This window comes from Lactuca sativa, chromosome 2 (genome assembly GCF_002870075.4).
Source record: "Lactuca sativa cultivar Salinas chromosome 2, Lsat_Salinas_v11, whole genome shotgun sequence".
NCBI lineage: Eukaryota > Viridiplantae > Streptophyta > Magnoliopsida > Asterales > Asteraceae > Lactuca > Lactuca sativa.
This window is the reverse complement of record NC_056624.2, coordinates 168,020,651-168,035,328: the sequence shown is the minus strand read 5'-3', so window position 1 is coordinate 168,035,328 and position 14,678 is coordinate 168,020,651. Positions and strand designations below refer to the sequence as shown.

At 42.8% G+C, this 14,678-nt stretch overlaps 1 protein-coding gene across 1 annotated transcript in view; it reads left to right on the top strand.

The window, feature by feature from the left end:
* The first annotated feature begins 1,683 nt into the window (after positions 1–1,683).
* The window catches only part of LOC128132418 (protein Ycf2-like), a 17,986-nt gene continuing 4,991 nt past the window's right edge, over positions 1,684–14,678 (top strand). Inside the window, exon 1 of the mRNA XM_052768977.1 lies at positions 1,684–1,895. Coding sequence (XP_052624937.1) covers positions 1,684–1,895 — 212 coding nt within the window. The remainder of the gene's footprint in view (positions 1,896–14,678) is intronic.

The following is a 14,678-nucleotide window of genomic DNA, read 5'->3' as shown; positions in this document are numbered from 1 at the left end:
TCCGGAGAGGCAGGTGGAGTTTCACATCAATTTGGTGTCGGGTGCCGCTCCGATAGCGAAGGCACCGTATCGGTTGGCATCACCAAGAGCTACTAGACCAAGGGTTCATCCGTTCGAGTAGTTTCCATGGGGAGCACTGATCCTTTTCGTGAAAAAGAAGGACGGGTCACATAGGATGTGCATTGATTTTAGGGAACTGAACAAGCTGATGGTGAAAAACCGCTATCCTTTACCAAGGATCGACGATTTATTTGATCGGCTTCAGGGTGCATGTTGGTTCTCTAAGATTGATCTTCAGTCCAGGTATCATCAGATAAGGATTAAGGATAAGGATATACCAAAGACAGCTTTCAGGACCCGTTATGGGCGTTACGAGTTTGTGGTGATGCCATTTGGGCTGACCTATGCCCTGGCAGTGTTCATGGATCTCATGAACTGGGTGTGCAGACCGATGTTGGATCAATCAGTGATCATTTTTAGTGATGATATCCTGGTTTACTCCAAAACCATAGAGCAGCACGAGCAGCACTTGAGAGAAGTGTTGGAGACCTTGAGGGCGGAGAAGCTTTATGCAAAGTTCTCCAAATGTGATTTATGGCTGTGGGAAGTGCCGTTTTGGGGGCATGTCATCAACTAGGAGGGTATTTTGGTTGATCCAGCCAAGGTGGAGGCTGTGATGCGATAAGAGGTACCGAGGAATGCCTCAGAGATTCATATCTTCTTGGGTTTAGCGGGTTATTATCGGAGGTTTATTCAGGATTTATCCAAGATTGTCGTGCCATTGACCCGTTTGACCAAGAAGAATGTGACTTTCCGGTGGTGTGAGGATCAACATAAGGCTTTTGAGACACTGAGGCGGAGGTTATGCGAGGCTCCGGTCCTGGTACTGCCTGAGGGGTTGGATGATTTAGTGGTATATTATGATGCATCGATATCAGGCTTGGGTGCAGTGTTGATGTAGAGGGGACATGTGATCGCTTACGCCTCGAGGCAGTTGAAGCCTCACGAGGAAAATTACCCCACGCATGACTTGGAGTTGGGGGAGGTGGTGTTTGTCCTCATGATTTGGAGGCACTATTTGTATGGAGTGTGGTTCATTATTTATACCGATCACAAGAGTCTAAAGTATTTGATAGACTAACAGAACCTTAACATGCGGTAGAGGAGATGGTTGGATGTACTGAAGGATTATGATTGCGAGATCCTATACCATCCAGGGAAGGCCAACGTGGTGGCTGATGCTTTGAGTCGCAAGGCGACGGGGATATTTGTATGAGGATGACAGTGATTTCGCCTTTGTTGGAAATGATCAAGGGGGCTCAGGTTGAGGGGGTGAAGAAGGAGAACTGGAAAACATAGAAAATTCGGGTTCAGTATCCTTTGTTTGTCAAGGATAGCCACGATATTTTGACTCAATGTGGCTGAGTGTGGGTACTGTTGGCAGGGGGAGTGAGGTAGAGTCTATTACAGGAGGCGCATAAGTCCAAGTTTTCTATACATCCAGGTGCAACAAAAATGTATAGGGACTTGAGACTGAGTTATTGGTGGCCCTTCATGAAGCGGGAGATCGCCTGGTTTGTGGAGCAGTGCTTAACCTGCAGGAAGGTCAAGGCCGAGCACCAACGGCCTCATGGCAAGGTTAAGCCATTACCCATTCCCATGTGGAAGTGGGAAGAGATCACTATGGACTTCATTACGAAGCTACCGAGGACGGCGAGGGGAGTGGATGCCATATGGGTTATTGTGGAGAGACTGGCGAAGAGTGCCCATTTCATTCCGGTCAACGAGAGTATATTCGTAGAAAAGTTGGCAGGCATCTATGTTCGAGAAGTGGTGGCAAGGCACGGGGTGCCGGTGTCAGTGGTTTCGGATAGGGATGTTTGGTTTACATCCAGGTTTGGGAAAAAGTTCCATAAGGAACTAGGTACTCCACTACACTTCAGTACAACATATCACCCTCAAACTGACGGTCATAGTGAGAGGACGGTCCAGACATTAGAGGACATGTTGCGAGCATGTGTGCTGGATTTTGGAGGAAGTTGGGATACGTACCTTCCACTGGAAGAGTTCTTGTACAACAACAAATATCATGCTAGTATTGAGCGAGCTCCATTCGAGATGTTATATGGTTAGAGGTGCAGGACCCCAATGTGCAGGGACGAGGTTGGGCATCGGGTGATGAGAAGCACGGAGGTGGTACTCAAGACCACCGGGTTGATCCTGTAGGTACGCGACCGGTTACGGGTCGCGTAGAGCCGTCAAAAGAGTTATGCTGATCGACGGTGATCGGATCTTGAGTTTCAGGTGGGGGATTTTGTTTTATTAAAGGTGTCACCATGGAAGGGGATTATCAGGTTTCATAAGAGAGGCAAGCTAGGGCCTCAATTTATAGACCCGTTCAGGATCATAGCCCGAGTGGGCAAGGTAGCCTATCATTTAGAGCTTCCTGAGGAGCTTAGTAAGATCCACAACACCTTCCACGTGTCTCAGCTTTGAAAGTGTGTTGCTGACGAGTCCGCGGTTATATCCTTGGATGATATTTAGGTGGATGGGGGCCTGAATTATGTCGAGAAGTCGGTTACCATTCTTGACAGGAAGACGAAGGGACTTCGGAACAAGGAAGTTAAGTTGGTAAAGGTGCAATGGCAGCACCGAAGGGGCTCTAAATGGATATGGGAGCCAGAGTAGGAGATGCTCGAGCATTACCCCGATCTGTTTTCAGCTATGGACTTCGAGGGCGAAGTCTAGTCCAAGTGGGGGAGAGTTGTAACATCCAAAATTCTGGTAAGTCTTAAAACCCTAAGGATTATAATATTTGCATAAATGGTCCTTTAAGTACGTTGGCCGTACTTAAATGTACGCTTAGCGTACTGCATGGATGTGGTCGCAGAGGAATTAAGGTACGCTGGGCGTACTTTGAGTTACACGGGGCGTAGGCGCCAGGGATGCAAAACCCGAATTATCTAGACTTGAGGCCTATTTAAATAACTTTAAGTTCCTTGGACTAAAGCCTATAGAGCCTCCACAGCCTTAGAACGTCCATATACTCCTAGAAACCTTGTGAGATCGTTCTTAAGCCTTAAAGTGTGCAATTGTGGGCTTTTTGTGTGTATTTCAAGAAGAAGGGGTGGTCAAGCAAGCTTGGATCAAGTGGGTGCTTCAAGATCCTGCATCAAAAGTATCTTGCAAAGCTTCTAGAGGTAAAAAGCTTGCATCTTTACTTTCTAATCTTTAGATCTAGCTAGGGTTTTGGTGGTTTGTCCCTTTTATGAACTTTGGATCTCTTTAGTTGGGTTAAACTTGCCCTTTTGATATGAAAGTCAGATTTGAGGTCCCCTGGTCATTTAGGAGTATAAAAATGAAAGATTTATGAGAGATTTGACCTCATGCATGGGTAAAAGACCTTGGAAAGGTCTTAATGGAGTGGTTGGGTGTGTATGAGATCTGCAAGGGCGTAAAGTTGCCAACTTTATGCCTTAGGACATCTTTTCAGACTTAGATCTAACTTTTGGTCGTGTTGGATTCGCGTATTAAGCACTTAATGGAAAAAGTGCTTAAGTTGTTTGTACGCTGGGCATAACCAACTAACGCGGCGTGTAGTGCCTAAACCTTCAGTACGCTGCGCATACTAGGGTGGTACGCTGGGCGTACGCAACTCAGTTGGGCTCTATGCTGTTTTCGGCTTTTGGGCATTCGGGCCTCATTTGGTTGTTGGGCTTGATTGGATTTTGTGAGTTATAGGCATTTTTACCTGATTGGGCCATGGACTTATTGATTGGGCCTTATTGGGGCAAGGGACCCAATAAGGATATTGGACTTGGACTTTGGGACCCATTTGCAAGAAAAGGGTAATAGGGCCTTAGGGGTAGACTTTTGAAGATTGGGCCTTTAATTGGGTAATTTAAGGCCCCATCATTGATTGTATTATTATTGTTGTTATTCAGCTCGGGAGGCTGCGAATTACTAGGAGGGCAGTATTTGTATTCATCGGATGGAGGTGAGTCTTCTCACCATACCTATGGGTCTACGGCACCAAGGCCGTCCCATTATGTGTACGTGTTGTACGTGCGTTATTCATTTATGAATTGATATGTTATGTGATTTTAGGCTGGTATGGAAGACCCCAGGGGGAGCCCGTGGCATTGGTTATAAGACCATGTGGGGTAACCACTAACTCAATTAGAGATGCGGGGATCCGCCCTAATCGTGTATTTGGCAACGGGAAACGATGATTTACCTAACACATAACGTGAGTAGTGTAACCACTAACTCACTAAATTGCATTATTTTAAGGGTGAATTATCGTGACGAATACGAGGAAAAGACAATTCCCGGGTTCCATGTACTAGCTCCCTCGGTCTGCCTCGTATCTTTGACTGGAATCAGCGTTGGCTTCCTTCGGGTAGTTTCCTAGGGTTCTCTTCTTGTATGGACATATTGAATTTCTACTCCGCCTTCCTTCTGATTCCAACTGTGGGTGTCATCACTTCATGATGGATGGCTGGGAATCTCCGGAGTTTAGGCGAATCTCTCACCACTGTCCCTAAGAGAATATGGGCACTTGGTGCATTCAATAGTCTCGACCCAGTTCATTTATTTCCGAACAGGAAATCTTCTCAATGAATCTCCTCGGGGTCGGAATTAACTCTTCCGTCAAGCACTGAAGTGGGTAGGGTTTTCTACAGGGTTCGCGCGAGAATGGGAATGTCTAAAGAATCCTAAGGGATTATTAACATTTCACTGTATGATCCATATCGAGTCCTGCTACGATTACACAGGGTATACAAATCATATATAGCTTAGATCCGATAGGCCTTCGAATATGTGATACTACTCCAGAACCACATCCCAACGAGGAAAAGGAAATAGAGCGAAACCACACATTCTAAGCCTATGGGGTCCTTATTATATATAACCTTGGGAGTACACCCTCTGTAGTTGTAGGTATATCAATAAGGATCTTTTTAGTTATTCACGCAAGGTTGTTTATAGATTCTAAAATACCCCTATGGTATTTTAATTCTTGTTCGAGTCTTATTTTCTGATTATGATTCTGGGATTAGTGTGGATCTTTTAGCGTTCTAAAATACTCCCATAGTATTTTAACTTTATGTTTGGCTCTAGCATTCCTAGTTGGTAAGTTTCAGACCTGCTGCACACCACTATCACTCCCGAGCACATGTTCATCGCATCTCGGATAAATGTAGTTGATCAGGTTACATTTATCCCAGCTTACGATTACATAACTGCCCAGGTTTGACTGTGGTGCTCAACATCCGAACACTTTTATTATTGTTCTTCTTGTGATACTTTTGTTCGAGTTTTTAGATTCTGGATGTTATTATACTTTGGTAAAATATGGTTATATTTTAAAGTATAATTCTTGGTCAGAGTGTTTTATCCCATTGTATTTATAGGCTGTATATCTTTTATGAATTGATATACTTAGCTCACTATAAACAATGCTCTGATACCAATCTGTCACACCCCAAAACCGGAACGGCGGAAACGTTCTGGGGTGGATGACGTCATGTTAAGTATCACAACACATGCATATAGTAATCAAAGTACAACAAAACATTGCATTAATAGAATAATTTTACATGGTTTCAATACATAGTATCAAGGTAATACAAGCAAAATATATAAAGTGCAGCAAGGTACTTAAGCCATCTTCATCAGCAGCTCCGGGGATGTACCTGTCTAATTGCTGACCAGAGATTACAAGTTATTTGAAAAGCGAGTATCAACATTTTTACAATGCTGGTGAGTTCATAAGTATTTAGTGTCATTCAGTCAAATAACTTTAATAAGTAGTAGTTTAAGTGGTTTCAGTGCATCAGTGTTCTTTCCAGAAAATCCTATATTTTCTTTAAATAAAGCAGCCTTCTACCAAGACTGTTCAGTGTATTGAGGTAAAAGGTAGTTTTCCCTTAATTGCTATTATTATCAAAATACTGAATTTGATTATTTAAAAAAGCAAGAGACATCAGGGAATAACATATGCCTCAGTAGTGAGGACTGCTGACTAAGGTAAAGAATCATAGACTCCAGGAGGGTATCAAACTGACGACACGCCTGGTTCAGTCTAACAAAGGGGAGACATAGACCCCAGAAGGTACCAAATGAAAGATACAGCTGGTAAGGTCTAAAACAGTGAATATAGACAGAAGACGATACCAAATGAAAGGTATCTCTCGCAAGGTTAAAACAAAGACTACAGACCCCAGATAGTATCAAATGAAAGATACAGCTAGCAAGGTCGAAAAAGAGACTACAGACCCCAGACAGCATCAAATGAAAGATACGTCTAGCAAGGTCAAAACAAAAGCTACAGACCCCAGACAGTATCAAATGAAAGATACAGCTAGCAAGGTCGAAACAAAAGCTACAGACCCCAGACAGTATCAAATAAAAGATACAGCTAGCAAGGTCGAAACAGAGACTACAGACCCCAGATAGTATCAAATGAAAGATACGTCTAGCAAGGTCAAGACAGTGTGACTCTGAAAAGTGACATCAGCATACAATGTAAATTGCTGACGAAATATCGTTACCCTAAAGTCATGAATTATAAGGTAACCCAGGATACTCGTAACCATACTGACTAGAGTTCCAGACGCCCTACAAGCATCTATATAATGTGACATTTGTCACCCCTTGGCTTGGTGAGCCGTGGACTGTAGCTAGCAGTCAGGGTGCGGGGGTGTCAATCCCGTATAGATCTATAAAACAATGTTCGCTCTCCCTACAGGAGACTTTGGTTACCAACTAGACGACGGAGAAGGCCGTGTCCTGAAGATGCATCCCAAATAGTGGGTTTCTAATGAAAGTGCTGGACCATAGGTAGAGACTTCCCAATAATGGGTTTCTAATGAAAGTGTAGACTTGAAGTAGAGACTCTTAACTGAACTAACTGAAGTAACCCGTATGCCTAAGCTTGTATACATGGTATATAACTAATGAATCAAATGACATTCGGATGGACATCCGATCCCACCAGACCACATCTCAACGAAGAAAAGGAAATAGGGCGGACAAACCTTCCTAAGTCCTTCAACCATTATTTATATGCATCTACACAAGCACAGACATACATCTAACTATGCTTGAGTGGGTATCAAGTAAAAGTGATTCTCGTGAAGTAGGAGTGTCTAACAAGTGAAGTAAGAGCGGTCGCAAGTGAAGTATAAATATCGAATAAGTATAAGCGCATCGAGAAGTGGAGATGACAACAAGTGAAGTAAGAGCGTATCAAGTATAAGTGAAGTAAAGTCGATCTCAAGTATAAGCGAAGTAGACTCGTATCACAAAGTAAGAGGGTGAATAAGTATAAGCGTCATCAGGTATAAATGACTTCAGGTATAAGCGAAAGCATTACAGAGTAGGAGTATAAAATAAGTATAAGCAAAGCAGTAGTAACTAACAAATAAAAGTATTCATGGAAACCTTTGAAAACTTTATTACTCAGGAAAATCGCATTTGTATTCTTTGATAAAATAGGTGTGAAAACCTTTAGAAATCTTTGGGAATCTTTTATAAATCAGTTTGAAAATGAATCTTTGATAATCTGTAAAAGTAAGAACTTGAACAATTTAAAAACCCTTTTTGAAAGCCATTTACAGTGTCCTACTCGGTAAAACAGTGTACAATGGTAAAATCTTGTGCATGCGGGTTATCAATCACATGTGATTGATATGATAACTGAGATGTTTGACTTGTAATCCCCACCCTATAAAACATTTAAAAGCATTTAAAAGGTTCATTCAGGGGTATGAACTCACCTGGTGTAAGTAGGTCCAACGGAAGTGCCGTTTGGGCGTTCGGTGTCACGCAAGGACTTGAACACACACTATGACCTATTTAACATATGATAACATATGTTCACATACAATTAGCATATAATATACTAATTAAACAGTTATACACACTCAAAAGAGCAGAAAACACTTTTGGTTGAGTGTTTGGGGTCCCGGGTAGCGTTTAAGGGTGCTAAGGGTCTCTTATCAGCTGTGGAACTTTGCTAAACTCAAACATCAAGTGTGTGAATGGGTTTAAAACATTAACATGGACCAATATTGGAGTTTATGGCCCAACCTAATGGAGTTTACGGCCGTAAACTCCCAAGGTCATATTCCTTGGTGTTTTATGCTTCTAGCTTGCTCATTGATTTATTCTAAGCACTTTTCCCAAAAGGCATGAGTGGATTTGAGGCTCCTAAGGGCATTTTATAGGAGTTTACGGCCTAGGAACTCTCCCAAGGGAGTTTACGGCCGTAAACTCTCACCCTTAGTGATTTGTGAAGTTTAAAGTCCCTATTGCCTTTCTAGAATTTCCTTATGAAGTTTGATGCTATTATGGGTGATTAAAACCAACATTTGAGGGGGTTTTGGGGAGTTTACGGCCTAGATAAATGCTTGGGCCGTAAACTCCAAGTCACCCCATATTTCCTTGTGTTTAAGCCGTTAAATCCTTCCTAGCATTTTATAGAAATAGCCTATGGTCATTTGGGGGGGCAAAAACTACATTTTGGGCATGTTTTGGGGAGTTTACGGCCTTGGTATAGACCTGGGCCGTAAACTCCATTTATCCTTCATTTTTATGTGTTCAAGTGTTCTAAACTCAAAGGAATAAGCCCTTAATGTATGGGTTAAGCCCAAGTGTGAGTTTGGGAGTGTTTTGGGGCACTTTTGACATGATTTTGAGGAGTTTACGGCCTAAGCTTGTGCTTGGGCTGTAAACTCTTCTTTGAGTCCCAAATCCATGCATTTTAGTGTTTAAACACTCCTAGGCTATTACCTCAATTTATTTCCTAGCCATTGGGGACAAGTTTGGGTCGTTTTGGCTTTGTTTTAGGTGTTTACGGCCTAAGGAGGAGCTTAGGCCATAAACTCCTTTTCCAATGCTTCTAAGTCCGAATTTTGGTCCAAAAATATGAATCAATATGTTTAGAATAGGCTAGGGTAAGCGGAATTACAATTTGGAAGCGTTTGGTTGCGGATTCGGGGCGAAAACGGGTCTAGAGAGAGAGTGTAAAAAGTCTCCAATGGACTCCACTCACCCTTATATAGGTTTCACAGTCGGGGCTCAGTGGAATTTTACCCGATACTGCCGTTAAACGGGGCTTTTGGTCGCACTCGATTTAGTGGTCGTAATAATAAAACTTGACATTTTCCAAATGAATGAAAATGTGTGTCCTGTGTTTTTATTTCCTTTTATCACGACTTAACGGCATGTTAAAGTTAATCAAATGGAAATGTTTATTAAACTGACACCCTCTAATTAACGGAACTTTTATACAGTGGAATATTCCGTTAACGGTAACGGGGGAATGTAACGGGACAACTTGGGTTGTCACATCATCCCCCCGTTAGAGGGAATTTCGTCCCGAAATTCAAGTCTAGACAAGGAAGTAGGTATGAATGGCCAAGTAGAGGTAAGGGAGTACTTCCTATACGGTTGTCCTCGCATTCCCAAGTGAACTCTAATATGTGTTTGCCATTCCAACAGACCTCCACGTACGGGATGCGGATTCAGTCTAGTTAGCTAGTGGGCTCTACAGATGTATATTTAGGGTTAGAGTTCTCAATGGATTCTATCAAGATGATTGAGGCATGAAGGGTGTGGTTGGGAAGTCACGTATCAAGTCTAAGAAGTGGATCGATCGGGTGTGAATCTTGTGGCATATCCGAAGGTAGTAGTGGCCTGAAAAGGGTTGGACCAAGTCTCCATGGGGATTCTCATATGGTCCTAAGCTCTCAGAAGGGTAGAGCTTTTCAGTACTTAGAACATAGTGTACTTCTATGGCAAGATCATCACTGGCGTGATCGCCATACCAAGGTTCCTAACATTCTCTCTCGTATTGGTAGTGTAGTCCTTCAAGTTGGTTCTTAGGAATCTCAAGTGGTCTTCAGTTTCGTGTTTTCTGCCAACTGGCTGATAGAGGCTTTCTAGATCGTCGAGTGGGTTGCGTGACTATGGTTATCAGTTTGCTGTAGAGTGTCTATCCCAAGCTCGTGCAAAATGGACCTGCACTAACGACGCTTGAGATACGAGAACCCTGAGGATCGGGGAGATAGGGTTTCACCAGACAAGTGTTGGACTATCTCGGGAGGTGATTGTACTATCTCTGCGTGAGATAGTATTCGTGGAACGCCTATTAGTCCAAGGAATCTCTAAGACTGTGGTTTATTCTAGCGCGGAAAGTGTGTGCTCCTGCATAACCCCTCGACTAACACCAAGGCTGGTGTCGAGTCTATAATCTCTTCGGGATCAGGGTTACGAGGCTTAACGCAACTACGTTCGCACTTTACCTAGTATTCTTGGTTGTGAAGGTTATCCTGTGGTTCTCGGTATCCTAGTGTTTACTTCGGAAAATATAATTCATCGTCTACAGGGCGATGACGATTTCCTGCTTGCGAGAGGGTGGAGGATGATAAGCACCACTTGTCTATAACTGGGTGGACGAGGTGCATGGGTAGTGCCATCATCTACTGCAACTACTCTCCCGAAGGTTCTGAGTTTTCTCGGTCTAGGTCAAATCTAGTGGGTACAGGGTCTTCATTACTCGGGACTTTACTAGTTCATCCCGCAGTGGTTCTCTTGACGCCAGCTCCTATGTTATGAAATAGGGTGAAAGCGTTTTGCGAAGAGGTTCATGGTAGAGCTCATGCTTGGCTTAACCGCCAATACTTGATAGATGCCAGCAGTATACCTGGTTATAGTGGTCAGCCTCATGAGTTCTATTCTCTGGGTTCACAAACCTGATGTGTGAGGTGAGAAGGGTTTCCCAGAGGACTCTATGGAGTATGCCTCGGATGGTGGTCGTCATCTTGGAGTATCTACAGTGCCTTTCGCTTTGATGTTTATCGGACTACGAGGGGGTCGGTCAACAGCGTACGGTACCCTCTCCTGGGTACTTCGGGAGGTTTGAAATAAGAGAGACGGTTGACGTATCGTATTAGGTTTAATTATTTGTGTTAGGTTTAGGTTCGGGAGAACCTTTATTTGCCGACATGGCTTCGGAGAAAGTTCTTTTTGCACAGCACTAAGGGCGTACATATGGTTGCACGAAGTCAAACCATGATCAATAGAGTCGTCGAAGTGGGCACACTTTGACATGATATAAAGTGAAGATCGATAGAGTCATGTGCCGAACAGGCACACAAGTTCTAGGCGTCTCGGGGTTTTGTCCTATGTATCACTACCGCAGATACTTGGACCGATTAGAGTCGACGCAGAACTATAGAGAGTTCTAAGTGCTTCCGAATAGAGTATCTCTTCATGAATGGATTCTCACGAGGCATTTCTATAATTGCCTCACATATACTAGTCATGTATATTTAAGGTGGGGAGGACTGTTGACTGAGCGACCCCGCCCTAAATCCACAACCAAACGAGGAACAGGAAATGAGGCGGAATTCGCTCACTCTAGGTCTGTCCATCTTAAATATACATGGCCGTAACGTATATGTTTAGCCACTATAGTTTTACCTAATGAATTTTAAATTTTATAACAGTGCTGCGAATTTCGCCTTACTGGGAAGAATTTATATTTGAATTAGTCTTTTATTGTTCTTAGCTTAGTTATCCGAGATCGAGAGACGTACCAAAATCTAACGAGTTTCCTTGCCACATCTCCCTAAGCAGTAGTGTCAGGCTCCTTCTGTGTTTTTTTCTTTTTCTTCGGTTGGGCAATCCCTCTTGAAGTGTCCCATTTTACCACATAGGTGGCAAACTGTACGGGTTGCCACATTGGTGGTTGATGTAATGAACTCAACCGGGGTTCTGCAGACGCGAGCAGTATGCCCCAACATGTGGCACCTAGCACAATAGAGTTCCCGGCAGGCACCATGATGATGGTAGCTGCACTTGCTGCAGTGGGGAAGGTCTCCTAGGTATGGTCTTCTTGAGTTCGGGAGGGAAGGATTGACAGGTGTATAGACTTCCTCAACTCATTGCCCTTCGGAAGGTCCTGGAGCCGAGGTACTTCCCTCCTTTATCTTGAGTTTTCTCTTTAGTGGGTTCAGTGGAGGTTCTTGGGTGGCTGAGTGTGGAAGTGTTGGTTGTTGCTGTCCATTGCCAGAATTGGAAATCCCGACAGGGCCCTTGCTAACATTGGCGGTGTTAGCATTCAGGTGAGCCATGACAGCTGCTACAGCTGCTGAGACTGCAGCTTGGGATGTAGCTTCATCAAATAAGAGAGCAGGTTTCTTGCTTGCGGATTGGTTACGCTTCTTCGGTGGCATGGTTTTTCCTACACGGAAAGGAATACAAGGTAATGAGAGACGATGGTTAACCCTGTACATTTATGTCCTGAACGTTTTAGGCATAAACTTTTCCCGTGCCTCGGGTACTGGTTGTCTGAGTGTCAACCTACATCCCTATGATGTAGTCCTGGTAATCAAGGTAAGAGTATGAGTATCGGAAAAAGGCCATAAGATGCAAGTCGTTCCTACTAAGTTACCTTTATACTGGGAAAGGTTTCACTCTCCGGACTGGAGAGAATTGAGAACGGTTCGGAACGAAATCGTGGAAAGAGAGGCTCACAAGGGCAGATAGCTAAAATTCTCTCAATTAGAGATGCAGGGATCCGCCCTAATCGTGTATTTGGCAACGGGAAACGATGATTTACCTAACACATAACGTGAGTAGTGTAACCACTAACTCACTAAATTGCATTATTTTAAGGGTGAATTATCGTGACGAATACGAGGAAAAGACAATTCCCGGGTTCCATGTACTAGCTCCCTCGGTCTGCCTCGTATCTTTAACTGGAATCGGCGTTGGCTTCCTTCGGGTAGTTTCCTAGGGTTCTCTTCTTGTATGGACATATTGAATTTCTACTCCGCCTTCCTTCTGATTACAACTGTGGGTGTCATCACTTCATGATGGATGACTGGGAATCTCCGGAGTTTAGGCGAATCTTTCACCACTGTCCCTAAGAGAATATGGGCACTTGGTGCATTCAATAGTCTCGACCCAGTTCATTTATTTCCGAACAGGAAATCTTCTCAATGAATCTCCTCGGGGTCGGAATTAACTCTTCCGTCAAGCACTGTAGTGGGTAGGGTTTTCTACAGGGTTCGCGCGAGAATGGGAATGTCTAAAGAATCCTAAGGGATTATTAACATTTCACTGTATGATCCATATCGAGTCCTGCTACGATTACACAGGGTATACAAATCATATATAGCTTAGATCCGATAGGCCTTCGAATATGTGATACTACTCCAGAACCACATCCCAACGAGGAAAAGGAAATAGAGCGAAACCACACATTCTTAGCCTATGGGGTCCTTATTATATATAACCTTGAGAGTACACCCTCTGTAGTTGTAGGTATATCAATAAGGATCTTTTTAGTTATTCACGCAAGGTTGTTTATAGATTCTAAAATACCCCTATGGTATTTTAATTCTTGTTCGAGTCTTATTTTCTGATTATGATTCTGGGATTAGTGTGGATCTTTTAGCGTTCTAAAATACTCCCATAGTATTTTAACTTTATGTTTGGCTCTAGCATTCCTAGTTGGTAAGTTTCAGACCTGCTGCACACCACTATCACTCCCGAGCACATGTTCATCGCATCTCGGATAAATGTAGTTGATCAGGTTACATTTATCCCAGCTTACGATTACATAACTACCCAGGTTTAACTGTGGTGCTCAACATCCGAAGACTTTTATTATTGTTCTTCTTGTGATACTTTTGTTCGAGTTTTTAGATTCTGGATGTTATTATACTTTGGTAAAATATGGTTATATTTTAAAGTATAATTCTTGGTCAGAGTGTTTTATCCCATTGTATTTATAGGCTGTATATCTTTTATGAATTGATATACTTAGCTCACTATAAACAATGCTCTATTACCAATCTGTCACACCCCAAAACCGGAACGGCGGAAACGTTCTGGGGTGGATGACGTCATGTTAAGTATTACAACACATGCATATAGTAATCAAAGTACAACAAAACATTGCATTAATAGAATAATTTTACATGGTTTCAATACATAGTATCAAGGTAATACAAGCAAAATATATAAAGTGCAGCAAGGTACTTAAGCCATCTTCATCAGCAGCTCCGGGGATGTACCTGTCTAATTGCTGACCTGAGATTACAAGTTATTTGAAAAGCGAGTATCAGCATTTTTACAATGCTGGTGAGTTCATAAGTATTTAGTGTCATTCAGTCAAATAACTTTAATAGTAGTAGTTTAAGTGGTTTCAGTGCATCAGTGTTCTTTCCAGAAAATCCTATATTTTCTTTAAATAAAGCAGCCTTCTACCAAGACTGTTCAGTGTATTGAGGTAAAAGGTAGTTTTCCCTTAATTGCTATTATTATCAAAATACTGAATTTGATTATTTAAGAAAGCAAGAGACATCAGGGAATAACATATGCCTCAGCAGTGAGGACTGCTGACTAAGGAAAAGAATCATAGACTCCAGGAGGGTATCGAACTGACGACATGCCTGGTTCAGTCTAACAAAGGGCAGACATAGACCCTAGAAGGTACCAAATGAAAGATACAGCTGGTAAGGTCTAAAATAGTGAATATAGTACGAAGACGATACCAAATGAAAGATACAGCTAGCAAGGTCGAAACAAAAGCTACAGACCACAGACAGTATCAAATGAAAGATACAGCTAGCAAGGTCGAAACAGAGACTACAGAA